At 53.3% G+C, this 23,453-nt stretch overlaps 1 protein-coding gene across 2 annotated transcripts in view; it reads right to left on the bottom strand.

The window, feature by feature from the left end:
- The window catches only part of LOC141175757 (pleckstrin homology domain-containing family G member 4B-like), a 73,250-nt gene that overhangs the window by 1,050 nt on the left and 48,747 nt on the right, over positions 1-23,453 (bottom strand). The window contains exons 14-23 of one of the 2 annotated variants that reach the window (XM_073659688.1): positions 6,793-7,673; positions 6,213-6,462; positions 6,006-6,095; positions 5,694-5,918; positions 5,444-5,614; positions 5,177-5,354; positions 4,922-5,038; positions 4,569-4,835; positions 4,275-4,492; positions 1,036-1,095 (exon numbers count right to left, since the gene is read on the bottom strand). In XM_073659688.1, coding sequence (XP_073515789.1) covers positions 1,054-1,095; positions 4,275-4,492; positions 4,569-4,835; positions 4,922-5,038; positions 5,177-5,354; positions 5,444-5,614; positions 5,694-5,918; positions 6,006-6,095; positions 6,213-6,462; positions 6,793-7,673 — 2,439 coding nt within the window. In that variant the 3' untranslated portion in view covers positions 1,036-1,053. The remainder of the gene's footprint in view (positions 1-1,035; positions 1,096-4,274; positions 4,493-4,568; positions 4,836-4,921; positions 5,039-5,176; positions 5,355-5,443; positions 5,615-5,693; positions 5,919-6,005; positions 6,096-6,212; positions 6,463-6,792; positions 7,674-23,453) is intronic. The other variant, XM_073659689.1, reaches the window with a different exon arrangement.

Genomic DNA, 23,453 nt, shown 5'->3' on the forward strand with positions numbered 1-23,453 from the left:
GTCGGGGTCCGACAACTCCAGTAATAAAATAAAGATTCCAAGCAATAAGGGTGGCCGTACTAACGGGACTTTAATCTTAGGATATGAACGTATGGAAATGGTGGTCTCAGCGCTCAGGATAAAAGGCGATTCAGAATACACATGACAAACAGATTAACAACTCTATGAAACCAACGCATTTTGGGTGAACTAAGCACCCGTACTCATGGTGGATACCCCCATTACAAAACACAACGGTTAAACGTCCTATAATGCCCTGAGACATTAGGACACATACAGTAACATTGATCGTGGATAGACACTGCTTCATATAGCAGGTTTGCTTTGTTCACTCAAAACGCGTTAGTTTCATACAGCTGTAAATCAGTTCATGGTGTGAACTGTGACATAAAAAGCATCGCCTTTTATCCTGAGTGCTGGGAAGCTGGCCCCATTGTCACACTCAGGGGACTGAAAGGGATTCACGTCACTTTCGACTCCAACTTTTTTAGGCGGACACAATAGTAGACCACACTTTTCTTCCCACCCAAAAAAGATGGACACTGCCAGACGGGAGTCCGGAGTGACTGGTCTGTCCTCATATACTGAAGGGATCGGTCAGGGCTGATCCTGGTTTTTAGGGATTTAGACCAAAACCTCAGGTGTTAATACTCCACACCTGTACGGACGTGACTCTACTATGGTCACATATCAGAAGTCGGACCAGTAGTGTGAAAGATAGTACAGGAAACCAGCCAGAAGATGCATCATCTGAACGTAGCCTTTGTTGGCTGCTCATCTCTGAAAACAAGATTGTCTCATTGTAAGAAGCTGGGACGCCCGATGCAGATGCGCTTCAGCTGATCTGGGGTCTTTACTGTGATGGTATTAATTCTTTGCATTCAAGGCAGCAATTTACAAAAAAAAGACAGAAAAGAAACACAAACTTCTGAGAATGTGAAGCAGCCGAGCAAGAAGTGAACACCACTGTAAATAGTGTGGGATCAGAGGAGACCCCCGCGGATCTGTTACATGTAGTACAATAGAGACACTTACTGGATGTTAGGAGGAAATTCAGACAATGGTGGAAGGACTTAATGAAATGTGACTTGGATTCTGGGGAGAGAAGCAGTAATGAGCGAGGGTTAGATTGCAGAATCTGACATCTTTCATTTACTCCTGCGATGATGTGTTATGTTAGCAGCTGTCAGAAGTGAGCGTTATATACAAGCGAGGTGATGAGAAGACGTGGGGGGTCTGATTACCCCAAGCGTTGTGTCACGATGGAAGAGTCATTAATACGCTGCCCAAAAAAATAAAAGGAACACTGAAATAACCCCTCCTAGATCTGAATGAATGAAATATTCTCATTGAATCCTTTGTTCCGTACAAAGCTGAATGTGCTGACAACAAAATCACACAAAAATCATCAATGGAAATCACATTTATTAACCAATGGAGGCCTGGATTTGGAGTCACCCCCAAAATGAAAGTGGAAAAACACACTACAGGCTGATCCAACCATGATGTAATGTCCTTAAAACAAGTCACAATGATGCTGAGTATTGTGTGTGGCCTCCACGTGCCTGTATGACCTCCCTACAATGCCTGGGCATGCTCCTGATGAGGCTGAGTATTGTGTGTGGCCTCCACGTGCCTGTATGACCTCCCTACAACGCCTGGGCATGCTCCTGATGAGGCTGAGTATTGTGTGTGGCCTCCATGTGCCTGTATGACCTCCCTACAACGCCTGGGCATGCTCCTGATGAGGCTGAGTATTGTGTGTGGCCTCCACGTGTCTGTATGACCTCCCTACAACGCCTGGGCATGCTCCTAATGAGGCTGAGTATTGTGTGTGGCCTCCACGTGCCTGTATGACCTCCCTACAACGCCTTGGCATGCTCCTGATGAGGCTCAGCATTGTGTGTGGCCTCCACGTGCCTGTATGACCTCCCTACAACGCCTGGGCATGCTCCTGATGAGGCTGAGTATTGTGTGTGGCCTCCACGTGCCTGTATGACCTCCCTACAACGCCTGGGCATGCTCCTGATGAGGCTCAGTATTGTGTGTGGCCTCCACGTGCCTGTATGACCTCCCTACAACGCCTGGGCATGCTCCTGATGAGGTTGCGGATGGTCCCCTGTGGGATCTCCTCCCAGACCTGGACTAAAGCATCCGCCAACTCCTGGACAGTCTGTGGTGCAACGTGACGTTGGTGGATGGAGCGAGACATGATGTCCAGATGTGCTCAATCGGATTCAGGTCTGGGGAACGGGCGGCCAGTCCATAGCTTCAATGCCTTCATCTTGCAGGAACTGCTGACACACTCCAGCCACATGAGGTCTGGCATTGTCCTACATTAGGAGGAACCCAGGGCCAACCGCACGAGCATATGGTCTCACAAGGGGTCTGAGGATCTCATCTCGGTACCTAATGGCAGTCAGGCTACCTCTGGCGAGCACATGGAGGGCTGTGCGGCCCTCCAAAGAAATGCCACCCCACACCATTACTGACCCACTGCCAAACCGGTCATGCTGAAGGATGTTGCAGGCAGCAGATCGCTCTCCACGGCGTCTCCAGACTCTGTCACGTCTGTCACATGTGCTCAGTGTGAACCTGCTTTCATCTGTGAAGAGCACAGGGCGCCAGTGGCGACTTTGCCAATCCTGGTGTTCTGTGGCAAATGCCAAGCGTCCTGCACGGTGTTGGGCTGTGAGCACAACCCCCATCTGTGGACGTCGGGCCCTCATACCACCCTCATGGAGTCGGTTTCTAACCGTTTATGCAGACACATGCACATTTGTGGCCTGCTGGAGGTCATTTTGCAGGGCTCTGGCAGTGCTCCTCCTGTTCCTCCTTGCACAAAAGTGGAGGTAGTGGTCCTGCAGCTGGGTTGTTGCCCTCCTACGGCCCCTCCACGTCTCCTGGTGTACTGGCCTGTCTCCTGGTAGCGCCTCCGGCCTCTGGACACTACGCTGACAGACACAGCAAACCTTCTTGCCACAGCTCGCATTGATGTGCCATCCTGGATGAGCTGCACTACCTGAGCAACTTCTGTGGGTTGTAGAGTCCATCTCATGCTACCACGAGTGTGGAAGCACAACCAACATTCAAAAGTGACCAAAACATCAGCCAGAAAGCATTGGTACTGAGATGTGGTCTGTGGTCCCCACCTGCAGAACCACTCTTTTATTGAGGGTGTCTTGATAATTGCCAATAATTTCCATCTATTGTCTATTCCATTTGCACAACAGCAGGTGAAATTGATTGTCAATCAGTGCTGCTTCCTAAGTGGACAGTTTGATTTCACAGAAGTTTGATTTACTTGGAGTTATATTCTGTTAAGTGTTCCCTTTATTTTTTTGAGCAGTGTATATTCATGTTATACAGATGCAGCAGAGGTGACTTTACTCTTTACACAATGGCCCAAATTGATGATGTCTAAGCCCTCAGTCAGACATGTACATTGGGGTATTCCCCAGTATACCAGTCCGAGGGAAGGCTCCGATGTCCACCAATGCTGACAGGATACCAGAATCACTTTGTTTCCATTGCAGCAGGCCTCCTACACACAGTGGGGCATGGTGGCAGGCCTCCGGCACACAGTGGGGCATGGTGGCAGGCCTCCGGAACACAGTGGGGCATGGTGGCAGGCCTCCGGAACACAGTGGGGCATGGTGGCAGGCCTCCGGAACACAGTGGGGCATGGTGGCAGGCCTCCGGCACACAGTGGGGCATGGTGGCAGGCCTCCGGAACACAGTGGGGCATGGTGGCAGGCCTCCGGAACACAGTGGGGCATGGTGGCAGGCCTCCGGAACACAGTGGGGCATGGTGGCAGGCCTCAGGCACACAGTGGGGCATGGCGGCAGGCCTCCGGCACACAGTGGGGCATGGCGGCAGGCCTCCGGCACACAGTGGGGCATGGCGGCAGGCCTCCGGCACACAGTGGGGCATGGCGGCAGGCCTCCGGCACACAGTGGGGCATGGCGGCAGGCCTCCGGCACACAGTGGGGCATGGCGGCAGGCCTCCGGCACACAGTGGGGCATGGCGGCAGGCCTCCGACACACAGTGGGGCATGGCGGCAGGCCTCCGACACACAGTGGGGCATGGCGGCAGGCCTCCGACACCTCTCCGATTGTGACTGTGTGTTGGTTACATACATGACTCTGTAGGGCAGTGTTCCCCAAGCTATGGGTCATCAGCTGGTTGGCACGCTGTGAGTTGTAGTGCCACAGCTTGGGGAACATTGCTGTGAGATGTAGTGACGTAAGTGTATCTCTGTGAGGTCCTTACTGCTGAGATGTATTGTCTGTTGATGAATCTGGATTTTTCCACCACCGGGGAGGCAACGCTGTTCCTTCTTTCTGGGAAGGTGTACTGTGCGGAGGCATCACACGGAGAGCCGGCATCTTCAGATAGATTGTCGGGAGGGATACCCGAGACACAGCCGCTGTCTGAGCCGCTGGAGCCAGCACCAGACATACAGTGAGAGGACTCGGAGCTTTCCGTGGCTGCAAGTAAAACACCAGATGATCAGTATCCACGGCGCGGTGAGAAGGATGAAGAGAGAGCAGATCGGGCACTCACTCATGGAGGGCTGGCTGCAGCTCGTCTCATTCTCCAGCTCGTCTTCCTCCAGGCAGCTGCTGGGCTCATACGGTCTATTGGGGGACAGCACTCCGGGCAGAAGGGTTTGGTTCACATACATGTGCAAGTTAAGGGGTCCCAGCAGTGAAGCAGACGACGGTCCGCAGGGTGAGGGGACAGCGTTACATGTTATGGGAGCCTGAGTCCTCTTGTACGGATCTGAATGGTCAAACACGGAGACCGCAATGGAGGCCCTGGTCCTCGCCCCTGCGCAGAACACAAAGCATTGGCTGGATTCATCTCATGCATTCGGTCCGACCATTGTCGGAGTGTAATAACCTATAAAGACTTACCTCGCCCTTTCATGATGTAATCGATAGCGCGGTTATTGATTGCTGCGTCACTGGGCTTGATATCCAAAAATGGCTTATTACCGACACCCATGGAAACCATCTCCTGCATACGGATCTCTGAAAATAAAGCATCCATAATCAGAATTAAGGCGTAATGCATCTATCCCTGCAAGGGGGAGACCAACAAGGTTATCCGATGAGAGACCCCTCTCGTTACCCCGATCTACAATGTGGCTCGGCCCAGGGGAACTCTACCTTTATTCCTATTCGCTTGCTGCCACAGGATTTTGGCAATGTCGGTCGTCCACGCTTGCTTGATGTCGGCGGTGCCGGCTTGGAGAATGTGAGTGTCGTTAGATTTCCGCCTCCTGAACCAAATTTCGAAGCGCAAACCACTATCTCCAGAGTTTTCCGTCAAACCAATGTCTGCGGTCTACAAACCGGAGAGAAGGTGGGAACCGTGAAATCCAAATCCAGGGGGGAATATCCCAGTCCGGCCCATTAGTCACAGAGTTTTCTTACCTTGAAGGAACGCTTGTAGATGTAGACGTCTAACCCTCCCTCGATCCTCTTGGGTTTACTGAACAGGATCAGATCCTCGAACAAGAAGACATGTCTCTGACACTTCTTCCGGCCAAGCCACACCGTGAACTCGTCCTGTCTCACCAGCTGTCCTTGCTCCTTTAAGTTCACCTGAAAGTCACAAAATATGGAGGATGTGAAGTTGTGATACCGGCTCATATCTGACAGTCGTCAGCGCCTGATTACTCACATCACAGTCCCGTATGGCGTCCATAGCCAGAAGATCGTTCCCGTGACGCAGCTGGAACTTGACCATTTCCTCGGCTGCCCGCAGATACGCCAGCTCCTGCTCCTGCGCCTCCCCGCACTCCTTAATCAGGTCCTTCAGGAGAAGAGCATACTTACTCATCCTCTGAATGGGCTTCAGCAGGTACGAGGCCAGGTCCATCTTGTCTCCCAGCTGCCGCTGCTTGTTCTGGCACAAAGTGACAAAACCCTTCGTGAACCAAAGACTCTATGTATACCGGCAAAGTAATCTGGAAACTTTCCAAAACTTTCTTACCTTAAAAAATATGTTCCCATGGCTGGCGAGGAGCAGGTCCGACCTGGGCTTATTCTTGCTGTACAAAGCGTACATCCCAAACTGGTCTTTCTGGAAGGAAAAATAAAAAAAGACGAATTCCATCATTGTTGACGATCTCACTGGATAGTCCAGGGCTCAGATAATGGACCCCGGAGGCCGATATTGCCCACTCCGGGGGTCACTTACGTGCCGGAGGAAGCAGTGGCTAACTCTCAGGGGATGATTGCAGCAGCTCTCCAGCTCCTTCAGGAAATACTGGCTGTGAAAATCCCTCAGCTTCTCCAGGTTTCCAAAGATGATGCCCCTCTTTCCCCTCAGGTCCTGAGGCAGGTCCATGCGATCCATCTCCGGAAAGTAGTTCTCACTGATGTACCACAGGGACCGGACGTATTCTCGCTCTGTGGTGACCATTTCATCGATGATGTGCCGGAGTTTACTACAGCAGAAGATAAAAGAGCTGAAATGAAAGTCTGATCCTCGTATGATGCATCTAACATAACAGGCCATCAAATTTTAATCAATAGTGATCCTACTTCTGGGATTTCCATAAATCACCAGTACGGGGGTCCAACATTATACAAAATAATGTAATGTCTGCAACACTACAACTCCCAACAAGTTGGCAGCCCGAGGATGCCCAGGCCATAGGGAAAAGTAGAACATATGGAACAAAACATATAATCCTGTGTAATTTTTGTTTCTATTCCCGGCCGAGCACCAATAATCTGACTTTGCTTTCTTATATTGCACTATGTCGGCCTCTTACCTGCCGCATGCTGAAGAGACACTACTCCTCCTATCATTCAGCATCCGCTCTGCTGACCAGTCCGTGGAGAGTGGTAGTCGGGGGCTGCAGGAACGCTCCACCATCTCTGTGCTGCTCACTTCCAGGCCTCTGATGAAGACCCCAGTGTTTCCTCTCCTGGCGGGCTCACTGAGTCTCCGCTGACAACCATGGCTGCTTACATCAGTCCCAGGAAGGTCAAAACTCTGAGCCTTTCTTAGCAGCCTTCTTCCCATGGGTCGTGATGGCGTCGGTGTGGAGGAACCGGAAGGCACCTGGTGAATCAGGTCAAGGTGCAGGTCCTCTCCAGGAGAACTCTGAAGGGACAGTTTACGTCCTCGGTACGCAGATGACGATGAAACAGAACTGGCACTGGAGCCAGGAGGACTAACTCTGAAGGGCATCGGGTCCATTTCGGGTCTCGGACACAGAACTCTCCCAAGTCTCCTCTCTCTGACACAGACGGGGGAATTAAGTGGCTTATTTTGGATGTAAGACAGATTTATGTTCTTATCTGAATGTCGCCTCTGGTCTCCATCTTCTGAAGGTATTGACTTTGGAGAATTTTGATCTCCTGACAACAAACTTTTCGCCCTCAAAGCGGCCTCAAACTTCTTCTCAAAAACTTGCCTGGCCTCCTGACACTTTGACCAGGCGAACTTCCAATGCTTCACCCCCTTCTCGTTCTTCAGCTCATAGACGAGCTCCCGCATCTCCTCGAACTTCTTCTCTCCGATCACTGGATGCTGCACCTGGTACTTCTCCAGACTCCCGAGGGCACCGAGGCAAAGCTCCGGCGAGTTACAGTCGTCCAGGCTGATGGCAGCAAGATGTCGCATCCCTTCCAGGGCCCATTCGTAAGCCTGAAAAAGCAAATATGGAAAGTTTAGGAAAAACTTCTGGAACTGAACAATCCACTAACATCAAGTCACAAAACATACGGACAGGACAGAAGAAAAGCGAATGATCACAGCTACCATTTACCCCACTGGGACCCTCACCAGTGTGTGGTTGTCCCCAGAACAGATTGGGCGTAACTTACTAATTTGGTACAAACCCTCTAGCACCCCTGGGTTCAGAAAAGCGAATGCTGGAAAGCACCAAGTCCTAGACCAGTAAAAGACGCCAGGCGGAGAAGTACGGATCCGGCCGACGATGGAGGAAACAAGACGCCACTTATCTTCAGCTCATTTTCATGACTCTCATCATCTCGGGGTATTAGATGGGGCTATTCCCCAGAGCTGCCGCCGGCATCGCAGGACCCTGACAAGAGCCCAGAGCCGCCATTGTGCCAATTATAGGATGGGACATTTACATGCAAATATCCAGAGCTTTGATTTTCACTAATTCCTAATCTGCTCAAAGAGCGGCAACTCCAGCTCTGAACTCCCCGCGGAGCATATATTCCTGTATACAGACCTCGTATGTACGGGGCACAAGCGTCCTATGGAACGTCCACCCTGTCAGATATCATGGCAAGGGGAGCAGACAAGTCCTACAACTGTGACCAGTGTCGGAAATCTCCAGGTTGGTTCTTTTTTTCTCTTCTTGGAGACGTCGTGGTGCCAACCATCTGATATGTAGGGACGCCACCTTCTAAGTATTCATAATGCTGCCTCCGTGAGAACAAAAGGGGTTCTCATCCTGTGGGAAACCGGACCCCCCGACTCCAACCGAGTCTCACAAATAGTCATGTTCCATGCAGGAATGTGGTCACCTGACAAGCGGGCTCCTGAAAGTCACGGAGGGTGAAACGGTGCCAGGATGAAGGAGGCACCCGGGGACAATAGAGGAGCCACTATGCTCCGCAGACAAAAGATTTACTGCTTGTCCTGAAATGCCCAGTGCCCGCAGCGCGAAGCCGAGAGCGGATCTACGGGGCAGCGTCAGCCACAAGCGAGCGACTGTACATTACACGGATGGTCCTGCGGTGCCAGTCACCGAGTGACCAACATTCATTCGTACCTCCCTGAGGTCATTAGTTCCTCCAAAAGAGCCGCTGACGTCTTATAGGGACGGTCAAAACTTCAATGGGTTGCTTCAAACAAGAACGTATAAATCCCAACATGGATTCTGTCCTTAATCAGACATTGACATCTCAAGACATAAAGGGTCAAGTGCCCAGAATTTGGGGAGAAATCAGGAATTTAGGTAAAAAAAATAACGCGGGCTGAAAATATTGGTATAATAATGGCAAGCGTTCTGCAGCAGTGCGCCCGCCCATCACAGCCTTAACAATCCCCCACCGAGACATTAGAACACTCCGGACCCCCACTCCACTCAAGACTGCAAAACAGGGCAGCGCCCCTCTCCATCTCATTAAAGTGGGATACGCGGCTCGCAGAAAGGTGCCATTTCAAGACCTCAATAATTGGTCAAATGTAGAAGAGATAAAAGAAAGTGGACAATTCGTGGAAGCGGAGTGACACTGATCTGTCTGGGACCCCACCATCCCCCACATACTAGTCACATCTGCTGGCAGGACAGGACAGATGTATGGTCTCCCCCCTATTTGTCAGTAGATAGCGGAGGGCAAAGACCCTCTTTTATATATGATGAAGGAAGGGGGTCTCAAAGCAGCTGCGATCACTGGGGTCGGCCCCCGCTATTGATGCGCTGCTGCTATTTCAATAGAAAGACAGTGTTGCCCAACACAAAGGCAGAGGGGTCAGGAGAGCAAATCCAGGGGGACAAGGCCGAGTCCTGGGCAGCTGCTCATACAGGATCACACTGTACCAGACAGGTGTATGGAGACGGCAAAACACCGAGGTGAGGGGTCACTTCATCCACCTGTCGCCCTACATGCAGCTGTCAGGGCACGCAGAGGGTTGTAGTCTTGCAACCCCTGGAGAGCCACAGTTTGGAGTCTCCTGCCTGAAGCAATCCAGGTGAGAGAGAGTTAACGTGCGCCTTGCATGGGCCTGCCGGTGGGCTCTATGTCACTTTCCGTGTTCCAGCTCAGTGAGCGAGGAGGGGAGATGGAGGAGAGGAATCAGGCGCGGCTGGAATTTTAATTCAGCTGAAAGGAATTGGCCAACAGAGGTCCAGAAAGGGACAGCAGCTTCTCCAAAATCAGGGGGTGCAGCGCATGATGTAAAGAGTAGGGGCCGTGGAAATTAGACTCATCCGCACTCCCAGCAGACTCTACATGTGAAAGGGAATTAGGATGTCACCAATACGAGAGGAAACGGGTATTTAAAGTTCTAACACATAAAGGGCTTTTCTCCGGGAGTCTCACAATTGATGCCAAGTGCTGAAAAAGCCACAGATCATTTTCCTATTGAGAGGCGATCACAGAGCCACCTGGAGGGGCAGATCAGTGCGGGGCACACAGCGACATCCGGAGCGTGAGATCAGTGCGGAGCACACAGTGGCATCCGGAGCGTCAGATCAGTGCGGGGCACACAGCGGCATCCGGAGCGTCAGATCAGTGCGGGGCACACAGCGGCATCCGGAGCGTCAGATCAGTGCGGGGCACACAGCGGCATCCGGAGCGTCAGATCAGTGCGGGGCACACAGCGGCATCCGGAGCGTCAGATCAGTGCGGGGCACACAGCGGCATCCGGAGCGTCAGATCAGTGCGGGGCACACAGCGGCATCCGGAGAGTCAGATCAGTGCGGGGCACACAGCGGCATCCGGAGCGTCAGATCAGTGCGGGGCACACAGCGGCATCCGGAGCGTCAGATCAGTGCGGGACACACAGCGGCATCCGGAGCGTCAGATCAGTGCGGGGCACACAGCGGCATCCGGAGCATCTGAGTGCGGGGCACACAGCGGCATCCGGAGCGTCAGATCAGTGCGGTTCACACAGAAGCATCTGAGGGATCAGATCAGTGTGGGGCACACAGAAGCATCTGAGAGATCAGATCAGTGCGGGGCACACAAGCATCTGAGGGATCAGATCAGTGCGGGGCGCACAGAAGCATATAAGGGATCAGATCAGTGCGGGGCACACAGAAGCATCTGAGGGATCAGATCAGTGCGGGGCGCACAGAAGCATCTGAGGGATGAGATCAGTGCGGGGCGCACAGAAGCATCTGAGGGATGAGATCAGTGCGGGGCGCACAGAAGCATCTGAGGGATGAGATCAGTGCGGGGCGCACAGAAGCATCTGAGGGATGAGATCAGTGCGGGGCGCACAGAAGCATCTGAGGGATGAGATCAGTGCGGGGCGCACAGAAGCATCTGAGGGATGAGATCAGTGCGGGGCGCACAGAAGCATCTGAGGGATCAGATCAGTGCGGGGCGCACAGAAGCATCTGAGGGATCAGATCAGTGCGGGGCGCACAGAAGCATCTGAGGGATGAGATCAGTGCGGGGCGCACAGAAGCATCTGAGGGATGAGATCAGTGCGGGGCGCACAGAAGCATCTGAGGGATGAGATCAGTGCGGGGCGCACAGAAGCATTTGAGGGATGAGATCAGTGCGGGGCACACACAAGCATCTGAGGGATCAGATCAGTGCGGGGCACACACAAGCATCTGAGGGATCAGATCAGTGCGGGGCACACAGAAGCATCTGAGGGATCAGATCAGTGCGGGGCACACAGAAGCATCTGAGGGATCAGATCAGTGCGGGGCACACAGAAGCATCTGAGGGATCAGATCAGTGCGGGGCACACAGAAGCATCTGAGGGATGAGATCAGTGCCGGGCACACAGAAGCGTCTGAGGGATCAGATCAGTGCGGGGCGCACAGAAGCATCTGAGGGATGAGATCAGTGCGGGGCGCACAGAAGCATTTGAGGGATGAGATCAGTGCGGGGCGCACAGAAGCATTTGAGGGATGAGATCAGTGCGGGGCGCACAGAAGCATCTGAGGGATCAGATCAGTGCGGGGCACACACAAGCATCTGAGGGATCAGATCAGTGCGGGGCACACAGAAGCATCTGAGGGATCAGATCAGTGCGGGGCACACAGAAGCATCTGAGGGATCAGATCAGTGCGGGGCACACAGAAGCATCTGAGGGATGAGATCAGTGCCGGGCACACAGAAGCGTCTGAGGGATGAGATCAGTGCCGGGCACACAGAAGCGTCTGAGGGATCAGATCAGTGCGGGGCGCACAGAAGCATCTGAGGGATCAGATCAGTGCGGGGTACACACAAGCATCTGAGGGATCCGATCAGTGCGGGGCACACACAAGCATCTGAGGGGTGAGATCAGTGCGGGGCACACAGAAGCATCTGAGGGATCAGATCAGTGCGGGGCGCACAGAAGCATTTGAGGGATCAGATCAGTGCGGGGCGCACAGATGCATTTGAGGGATCAGATAAGTGCGGGGCGCACAGAAGCATCTGAGGGATCAGATCAGTGCGGGGCGCACAGAAGCATCTGAGGGATCCGATCAGTGCGGGGCACACAGAAGCATCTGAGGGGTGAGATCAGTGCGGTTCACACAGAAGCATCTGAGTGGTGAGATCAGTGCGGTTCACACAGAAGCATCTGAGTGGTGAGATCAGTGCGGTTCACACAGAAGCATCTGAGGGATCAGATCAGTGCGGGGCGCACAGAAGCATTTGAGGGATCAGATCAGTGCGGGGCGCACAGAAGCATCTGAGGGATGAGATCAGTGCGGGGCGCACAGAAGCATCTGAGGGGTGAGATCAGTGCGGGGCGCACAGAAGCATCTGAGGGGTGAGATCAGTGCGGGGCGCACAGAAGCATCTGAGGGATCAGATCACTGCGGGGCACACAGAAGCATCTGAGGGATCTGATCAGTGCGGGGCGCACAGAAGCATCTGAGGGATCAGATCAGTGCGGGGCGCACAGAAGCATCTGAGGGATCAGATCAGTGCGGGGCGCACAGAAGCATCTGAGGGATCAGATCAGTGCGGGGCGCACAGAAGCATCTGAGGGATCAGATCAGTGCGGGGCGCACAGAAGCATCTGAGGGATCAGATCAGTGCGGGGCGCACAGAAGCATCTGAGGGATCAGATCAGTGCGGGGCACACAGAAGCATCTGAGGGATCAGATCAGTGCGGGGCGCACAGAAGCATCTGAGGGATGAGATCAGTGCGGGGCGCACAGAAGCATCTGAGGGATGAGATCAGTGCGGGGCGCACAGATGCATCTGAGGGATGAGATCAGTGCGGGGCGCACAGAAGCATCTGAGGGATGAGATCAGTGCGGGGCGCACAGAAGCATCTGAGGGATGAGATCAGTGCGGGGCGCACAGAAGCATCTGAGGGATGAGATCAGTGCGGGGCGCACAGAAGCATCTGAGGGATCAGATCAGTGCGGGGCACACAGAAGCATCTGAGGGATCAGATCAGTGCGGGGCACACAGAAGCATCTGAGGGATCAGATCAGTGCGGGGCGCACAGAAGCATCTGAGGGATGAGATCAGTGCGGGGCGCACAGAAGCATCTGAGGGATGAGATCAGTGCGGGGCGCACAGAAGCATTTGAGGGATGAGATCAGTGCGGGGCGCACAGAAGCATCTGAGGGATCAGATCAGTGCGGGGCACACACAAGCATCTGAGGGATCAGATCAGTGCGGGGCACACACAAGCATCTGAGGGATCAGATCAGTGCGGGGCACACACAAGCATCTGAGGGATCAGATCAGGGCGGCACAAAAACAAGCGAGTTTCTCTGTATATGCGCAATGGAAACCCAGCCCCATCATAGTCCTGACACAAGGAATGAAAAGTGCTGCAACTTTCATACCCGCCAGGCATTCTGATTCCTCGGTAAGATGTCCGCTTGCTGTCAGTGAATAGATTTATATTTACTTCTAGAGGCCAAGCGGGCTAATAAGTATTTTCACAGTGGAAAGTTTGCAAAATATCAGGAGTAGAGATATCTGTACTGATGTCTGCAATTAACAGAAGATTGTCTAGTCTGCATACATTGTAACAAACCTTCAGCTGTGAGAAGTATGAGCTCTGCGCAGGTTTTAGCCTCTGTTTGCTGTCAGTACATACAATCCTGAATCAATTCAAAGAGAAGAGCAGTAAGAAAGGAAGGTCTAACCCTCTGTGTTGTGTAGGTGGGAATGTACCGGACGCAGCTACAGATGACATACACCTCCCAGCTGCAGAGCCGGGCAAGTGACTGACAGATCAACAGAGTCTTTAATAAGTCCTGACCGTAACCATGAGCAGGCCATCACCCATCAGCCCTTGTCAGTACAATGATGGGAGTAGCCATCAGATCTGGATGGAGGAGATGAATACTGACAGGTAGACGGCTCCTGAGTAACCCGGCAGACAGTTAATAGCAGGGAGAACGTTTCAGTAAGAAACATGAGCACTGTGACAGCGACCGACAGCAAGGAGGTCTTGACCGCAACCACGTGCAACGGTGCGACTGGAATAAAGGACCGGGAACGAGGATAGAAGGTGAAAGGAGCACAAGATGCACGAGCAACGGAATACATGAAGCCCCGCAATAATGTGTGATATGTACGCGACAGTGTGTGCTGAGTACGCGACAGTGCGTGATGTGTGCGCGACAGCGCGTGATGAGTGCGCGACAGCGCGTGATGTGTGCGCGACAGCGCGTGATGTGTGCGCGACAGCGCGTGATGTGTGCGCGACAGCGTGTGCTGAGTGCGCGACAGCGCGTGCTGAGTGCGCGACAGCGCGTGATGTGTGCGCGACAGCGCGTGATGTGTGCGCGACAGCGCGTGATGTGTGCGCGACAGCGCGTGATGAGTGCGCGACAGCGCGTGATGAGTGCGCGACAGCGCGTGATGTGTGCGCGACAGCGCGTGATGTGTGCGCGACAGCGCGTGATGTGTGCGCGACAGCGCGTGATGTGTGCGCGACAGCGCGTGATGTGTGCGCGACAGCGCGTGATGTGTGCGCGACAGCGTGTGATGTGTGCGCGACAGCGTGTGATGTGTGCGCGACAGCGTGTGATGAGTGCGCGACAGCGTGTGATGAGTGCGCGACAGCGTGTGATGTGTGCGCGACAGCGTGTGATGTGTGCGCGACAGCGTGTGATGAGTGCGCGACAGCGTGTGATGAGTGCGCGACAGCGTGTGATGAGTGCGCGACAGCGTGTGATGAGTGCGCGACAGCGTGTGATGAGTGCGCGACAGCGTGTGATGAGTGCGCGACAGCGTGTGCTGTGTGCGCGACAGCGTGTGATGAGTGCGCGACAGCGTGTGATGAGTGCGCGACAGCGTGTGATGAGTGCGCGACAGTGTGATGTGTGCGCGACAGTGTGTGATGTGTGCGCGACAGTGTGTGATGAGTGCGCGACAGTGTGTGATGAGTGCGCGACAGTGTGTGATGAGTGCGCGACAGTGTGTGATGAGTGCGCGACAGTGTGTGATGAGTGCGCGACAGTGTGTGATGAGTGCGCGACAGTGTGTGCTGTGTGCGCGACAGTGTGTGCTGTGTGCGCGACAGTGTGTGCTGTGTGCGCGACAGTGTGTGCTGAGTACGCGACAGTGTGATGTGTGCGCGACAGTGTGTGATGAGTGCGCGACAGTGTGTGATGAGTGCGCGACAGTGTGTGATGAGTGCGCGACAGTGTGATGTGTGCGCGACAGTGTGTGATGAGTGCGCGACAGTGTGTGACGTGTGCGCGACAGTGTGTGATGAGTGCGCGACAGTGTGTGATGTGTGCGCGACAGTGTGTGATGTGTGCGCGACAGTGTGTGATGAGTGCGCGACAGTGTGTGCTGAGTGCGCGACAGTGTGTGCTGAGTGCGCGACAGTGTGTGATGTGTGCGCGACAGCGTGTGCTGAGTGCGCGACAGCGTGTGATGAGTGCGCGACAGCGTGTGATGAGTGCGCGACAGTGTGTGATGAGTGCGCGACAGTGTGATGTGTGCGCGACAGTGTGTGACGAGTGCGCGACAGTGTGTGACGTGTGCGCGACAGTGTGTGACGAGTGCGCGACAATGTGTGATGTGTGCGCGACAGTGTGTGATGTGTGCGCGACAGTGTGTGATGTGTGCGCGACAGTGTGTGATGTGTGCGCGACAGTGTGTGATGTGTGCGCGACAGTGTGTGATGTGTGCGCGACAGTGTGTGATGTGTGCGCGACAGTGTGTGATGTGTGCGCGACAGTGTGTGATGAGTGCGCGACAGTGTGTGATGAGTGTGTGATGTGTGCGCGACAGCGTGTGCTGAGTGCGCGACAGCGTGTGATGTGTGCGCGACAGTGTGTGATGAGTGCGCGACAGTGTGTGATGAGTGCGCGACAGTGTGTGATGAGTGCGCGACAGTGTGTGATGAGTGCGCGACAGTGTGATGTGTGCGCGACAGTGTGTGATGAGTGCGCGACAGTGTGTGACGTGTGCGCGACAGTGTGTGATGAGTGCGCGACAGTGTGTGATGTGTGCGCGACAGTGTGTGATGTGTGCGCGACAGTGTGTGATGAGTGCGCGACAGTGTGTGATGAGTGTGTGATGTGTGCGCGACAGCGTGTGCTGAGTGCGCGACAGTGTGTGATGAGTGCGCGACAGTGTGTGATGAGTGCGCGACAGTGTGTGATGAGTGCGCGACAGTGTGTGATGAGTGCGCGACAGTGTGTGATGAGTGCGCGACAGTGTGTGACGTGTGCGCGACAGTGTGTGATGAGTGCGCGACAATGTGTGATGTGTGCGCGACAGTGTGTGATGTGTGCGCGACAGTGTGTGATGTGTGCGCGACAGTGTGTGATGTGTGCGCGACAGTGTGTGATGTGTGCGCGACAGTGTGTGATGTGTGCGCGACAGTGTGTGATGAGTGTGTGATGTGTGCGCGACAGCGTGTGCTGAGTGCGCGACAGCGTGTGATGTGTGCGCGACAGCGTGTGATGTGTGCGCGACAGTGTGTGATGTGTGCGCGACAGCGTGTGATGTGTGCGCCACAGCGTGTGATGTGTGCGCGACAGCGTGTGATGAGTGCGCGACAGCGTGTGCTGTGTGCGCGACAGCGTGTGCTGTGTGCGCGACAGTGTGTGATGTGTGCGCGACAGTGTGTGATGAGTGCGCGACAGTGTGTGATGAGTGCGCGACAGTGTGTGCTGAGTGCGCGACAGTGTGTGCTGAGTGCGCGACAGTGTGTGATGTGTGCGCGACAGTGTGTGATGAGTGCGCGACAGTGTGTGATGAGTGCGCGACAGTGTGTCATGAGTGCGCGACAGTGTGTGATGAGTGCGCGACAGTGTGTGATGTGTGCGCGACAGTGTGTGCTGTGTGCGCGACAGTGTGTGCTGTGTGCGCGACAGTGTGTGATGTGTGCGCGACAGTGTGTGATGTGTGCGCGACAGTGTGTGATGAGTGCGCGACAGTGTGTGCTGAGTGCGCGACAGTGTGATGAGTGCGCGACAGTGTGTGATGAGTGCGCGACAGTGTGTGATGAGTGCGCGACAGTGTGTGATGAGTGCGCGACAGTGTGTGATGAGTGCGCGACAGTGTGTGATGTGTGCGCGACAGTGTGTGATGAGTGCGCGACAGTGTGTGATGTGTGCGCGACAGTGTGTGATGTGTGCGCGACAGTGTGTGATGAGTGTGTGATGTGTGCGCGACAGTGTGTGATGAGTACGCGACAGTGTGTGATGAGTGCGCGACAGTGTGTGATGAGTGCGCGACAGTGTGTGATGAGTGCGCGACAGTGTGTGATGTGTGCGCGACAGTGTGTGCTGTGTGCGCGACAGTGTGTGCTGTGTGCGCGACAGTGTGTGATGTGTGCGCGACAGTGTGTGATGAGTGCGCGACAGTGTGTGCTGAGTGCGCGACAGTGTGATGTGTGCGCGACAGTGTGTGATGAGTGCGCGACAGTGTGTGATGAGTGCGCGACAGTGTGTGATGAGTGCGCGACAGTGTGTGATGAGTGCGCGACAGTGTGTGATGAGTGCGCGACAGTGTGTGATGTGTGCGCGACAGTGTGTGATGAGTGCGCGACAGTGTGTGATGTGTGCGCGACAGTGTGATGTGTGCGCGACAGTGTGTGATGTGTGCGCGACAGTGTGTGATGAGTACGCGACAGTGTGTGATGAGTGCGCGACAGTGTGTGCGCGACAGTGTGTGATGTGTGCGCGACAGTGTGTAACGTGTGTGATATGTATGTGACAGTGTAATATGTGTGTAATATTTCCGCGGCTGATATCTCTGTCTGTGCGTGTGATATGTATATTTGTGTGTGATACGTATGCGACTGCACGTGCGATATATATGCGTCTATGTGTGTAATACGTATGTGCCTGTGTGTAGTATCTATGCTTCTTTGTATGATGTGTATGCGTCTGCGTGTGTGATATGTATGCGACTGCGCGTGTGATATGTATGTGACATTGTGTACGAGGGGTAACCACAATTATCAGCTGATGTTCGCGGTGTACGTCACCCCCACCCGACTCCAAGACCCCATAGTAAGTTTCCCCACCCGCAGCCGTCTTCATCCCCTTTCTCTACTCTCTGCCGTGTGTCTGTGAAAATCCACCCAGAACAAATAAAGCAGTAACGAGGCCCGATGTGCCCCGGGGGGCGCTATTCACCCATCAGGACCATAAGGGTCAATCTGAGTATCACAGACAGGCGCAGCCTCCGCCCTGCAGAGCATCTCACACGGCCAAGTAATGGACAGTTACTTCTGGATGTTGCTTCGGTTCTTGGCATCGCAGCGTACAAGGATTAACCCTTTAGTACCGGAGGACCAGTCTCTGAGGGTCTTTTCTGGCCGTGCTCCGGCAGCACAACTCCAGTCGTACAAGAGACCTCCGACCATCAATAGGCACCATCACAACCAAAGAAAACCCCAACATGCCCCCCACAATACCCCGGACATGGGGACACAGGACTCCCACCAGAACCATCAGCCCATTGTGCCACAGCCAAGCTCCATACTAAAGACTGGGTGACCCCGCACCTGCTGTACCCCCAACTAGGGACATAACACGGGACCCTCTTACCTGCACGTCTGTAGACCCCATCTGTGCTCCGAGCTGCACTCGACGGCCTCTGCTCATCATCTGCAGAAGTGAGAGACTGGCGCCCGCACCCTGCCAGGCCGGCTATTCACAGGCAAATGTGAGGCAGATGGGCAGCCGAGCCCCGAGGAGGGGGATGGGCCCGGACCGAGAGCGGGAGCCGGAGAGGAGCAGAGCCCCCCAACACCAAGGAAATGCCAGAGCCCAGAGGGTTAAAGATCAGAGTGTCAGCAGCGATCCAGCAGATTATGTCATATACCAGCCGGATTATAATACTGCAGCTGGATTATAATACAGATTATATAATAACAGAACCGCACAGAGGCGGATAATAACACAGGAGCTGGATTATAATTCGGATTATAACATACGAGCCGCACAAATGCAGATTAGAATACAGATTATATAATACAGAGCCGCACAAAGGCAGATAACACAGGAGCTGGATTACAATTCGGATTATAACATACGAGCCACACAAAAACGCAGATTATAATACAGATTATATAACAGAGCCGCACCGAGGCGGATTATAACGCAGGAGCTGGATTATAATACAGATTATATAATAACGGAGCCGCACCGAGGCGGATTATAACACAGGAGCTGGATTATAATACAGATTATATAATAACGGAGCCGCACAGAGGCGGATAATAACACAGGAGCTGGATTACAATTCGGATTATAACATACGAGCCACACAAAAACGCAGATTATAATACAGATTATATAACAGAGCCGCACCGAGGCGGATTATAACGCAGGAGCTGGATTATAATACAGATTATATAATAACGGAGCCGCACCGAGGCGGATTATAACACAGGAGCTGGATTACAATACAGATTATATAATAACGGAGCCGCACAGAGGCGGATTATAACGCAGGAGCTGGATTATAATACAGATTATATAATAACGGAGCCGCACAGAGGCGGATTATAACACAGGAGCTGGATTATAATACAGATTATATAATAACGGAGCCGCACAGAGGCGGATTATAACACAGGAGCTGGATTATAATACAGATTATATAATAACGGAGCCGCACAGAGGCGGATTATAACACAGGAGCTGGATTATAATACAGATTATATAATAACGGAGCCGCACAGAGGCGGATTATAACACAGGAGCTGGATTATAATACAGATTATATAATAACGGAGCCGCACCGAGGCGGATTATAACAAAGCAGCCACACAAAGCGGGATTATAATACCAGAGTCGCACAGAGCCAGATTATAATACGGATTATATAATACATGAGCTGCACAAAAGCAGAGTATGACACGAGGCACACAGAGCCGGATTATAATACTGGAGCCACATAGCTGGGTTATAATGCAGATTATATAATACATGAGCCTCAAAGAGCTGGATTATCATACCAGAGCTGGATTATATACAAAGGATTAGATTTTTACCACAAGCAAATTTACTTGAAAAAGATTGTAAGATATAACGTCCTGCAAATTTCTATAACTTTTCATCTTAATCCCGTGCCAGTGTCACCATCTCTTCTTACCACACACCCGATGACGCTTCTCATTGCTGAGGGTTTGCTACAATGTATCAGCGCAGCTCCCAGCAGGACACACAGGCAGTGCTGTACATGTCACTATGTCTCTATAAACTCCTTCACAGCCTGAGGCGTCTCCAGGTGCAGACCCCCATCGCTTTCTGCTGGGTGACATACTGCAGCTGGATGCCCTCCGTCTCTTCTCAGGAGTCTATCACCAGCAGAATTACACAGGAGCTGCACTCACTGCATCACTCCTTTATCAGCAGCTGCATTCCTTGTGCTCAGCCACAGGAGCGACTCCCATCAGGGCGGCAATGATGATGATGATGATGATACTGCACAGCTCGTCCCTCCCGGCCTTTCATTCTTCTATCCAGAATCACTGAACCGAGGCGGCCGCAGACTCCAGGGAAAACCCCGTTACCAGTTCCTAAAAAAGTCCCTGTAATCATAAGCTACAGAGGGAGTGAGGGTCTTTGGTACGGCGGCCCCCTCGCCAGCCTGTCCTCCGATGCTGAACCTTTCAATGTAAGCTCAGTAAAGGTCTGATGATCCATAACGCTGAGATGCCAGATTACTGGACACTCTGAACAATTGCATCAGTGTATACACCGGTACATGCAGGACTGTAAGGTCACCTGTGCAGGAGAACCGCAGCACTGATGTGAAGAGAGGCCGCTGCGGGGGTCTGCACAGCGAGGAGCTAGGAGCAAAAGGGGCCACAGCAATGAACACTGTAAACGTTCATTCTCAGACCTGGGACCCCCACAGACCACCACTCCACTGAAACTGCCCTGACTAAAGTCACCAACGACCTACTGACCGCCAAATCCAAGCGACACTACTCTGTCCTCCTCCTCCTGGACCTGTCCTCTGCCTTTGACACTGTCGACCATTCCCTCTTACTACAGACTCTCTCATCTCTCGGCATCACAGACTTGGCCCTATCCTGGATCTCCTCATACCCAACAGACCGGACATTCAGTGTCTCCCACTCACACACCACCTCCTCATCTCAACCCCTATCTGTGTCCCCCACGGTTCAGTTCTAGGACCCCTGCTCTTCTCCATCTACACCTTCGGTCTGGGACAGCTCATAGAGTCTCACGGCTTTCAGTATCACCTCTATGCTGATGACACACAGATCTACCTCTCTGGACCCGATATCTCCTCCTTACTAACCAAAATCCCACAATGTCTGTCCGCTATTTCATCCTTCCTTCTCTGCTAGATTTCTAAAACTTAACATGGACAAAACAGAGTTCATCATCTTTCCACCATCTCATTTAACCCCCCAACTGACCTATCTATCAACGTCAATGGCTGCCCACTCTCCCCAGTCCCTCAAGCTCGCTGCCTTGGGGTAACCCTGGACTCTGATCTCTCCTTCACACCTCATATCCAAGCCCTTTCCACCTCCTGCCGTCTCCAACTCAAAAATATCTCCCGGATCCGCACATTCCTCAACCACGAATCTGCAAAAACACTAGTGCACGCCCTCATCATCTCCCGCCTCGACTACTGCAACCTCCTGCTCTGTGGCCTCCCCTCTAACACTCTCGCACCCCTCCAATCTATCCTAAACTCTGCAGCCCGACTAATCCACCTGTCCCCCCGCTATTCCCCGGCCTCTCCTCTCTGTCAATCCCTTCACTGGCTCCCCATTGCCAAGAGACTCCAGTTCAAAACCCTAACCATGGCATACAAAGCCATCCACAACCTGTCTCCCCCATATATCTGCGACCTAGTCTCCCAGTACTTACCTGCACGCAGCCTCCGATCCTCACAAGATCTCCTGCTCTACTCCCCTCTTATCTCCTCTTCCCATAATCGCATACAAGATTTCTCCCGTGCTTCCCCCCTACTCTGGAACTCTCTACCCCAACACATCAGACTCTCGCCGACCGTGGAAACCTTCAAAAGAAACCAGAAGACCCACCTCTTCCGACAAGAGTACAACCTGTAGTGACCACCGCTCCACCATACCGCTCCACGACCAGCTCTATCCTCACCCATCCCCTGTAGACTGTGAGCCCTCGCGGGCAGGGTCCTCGCTCCACCATACCGCTGCACGACGAGCTCTACCCTCACCTACTGTATCCTCACCCATCCCTTGTAGACTGTGAGCCCTCGTGGGCAGGGTCCTCGCTCCACCATACCGCTGCACGACCAGCTCTACCCTCACCTACTGTATCCTCACCCATCCCCTGTAGACTGTGAGCCCTCGCGGGCAGGGTCCTCGCTCCACCATACCGCTGCACGACCAGCTCTACCCTCACCTACTGTATCCTCACCCATCCCCTGTAGACTGTGAGCCCTCGCGGGCAGAGTCCTCGCTCCACCATACCGCTGCACGACCAGCTCTACCCTCACCTACTGTATCCTCACCCATCCCCTGTAGACTGTGAGCCCTCGCGGGCAGGGCCCTCGCTCCACCACACCGCTGCAGGACCAGCTCTACCCTCACCTACTGTATCCTCACCCATCCCCTGTAGACTGTGAGCCCTCGCGGGCAGGGTCCTCGCTCCACCATACCGCTGCACGACCAGCTCTATCCTCACCTACTGTATCCTCACCCATCCCCTGTAGACTGTGAACCCTCGCGGGCAGGGTCCTCGCTCCACCATACCTCTGCATGACCAGCTCTACACTCACCTTCTGTATCCTCACCCATCCCTTGTAGACTGTGAGCCCTCGCGGGCAAGGTCCTCTCTCCACCATACCGCTGTACGACCAGCTCTACCCTCACCTACTGTATCCTCACCCATCCCCTGTAGACTGTGAGCCCTCGCGGGCAGAGTCCTCGCTCCACCACACCGCTCCACGACCAGCTCTACCCTCACCTACTGTATCCTCACCCATCCCTTGTAGACTGTGAGCCCTCGCGGGCAGGGTCCTCGCTCCTCCTGTACCAGTCGCTGTCACATTGTCTTCAAGATTATTGTAATTGTTCTTGTATTATACCCCTTTCTTTACATGTAAAGTGCCATGGAATAAATGGCGCTATAATACTAATAATAATAAAAAAATATATATATATATACACAGTACAGACCAAAAGTTTGGACACACCTTCTCATTTAAAGATTTTTCTGTATTTTCATGACTTTGAAAATTGTACATTCACACTGAAGGCATCAAAACTATGAATTACCACATGTGGAATTATATACTTAACAAAAAAGTGTGAAACAACTGAAAATATGTCTTATATTCTAGGTTCTTCAAAGTAGCCACC

The sequence above is a fragment of the Phyllobates terribilis genome, unplaced genomic scaffold, assembly GCF_046119375.1.
Source record: "Phyllobates terribilis strain yellow unplaced genomic scaffold, ASM4611937v1 Scaffold_14__1_contigs__length_39327217, whole genome shotgun sequence".
Taxonomy (NCBI): Eukaryota; Metazoa; Chordata; class Amphibia; order Anura; family Dendrobatidae; genus Phyllobates; species Phyllobates terribilis.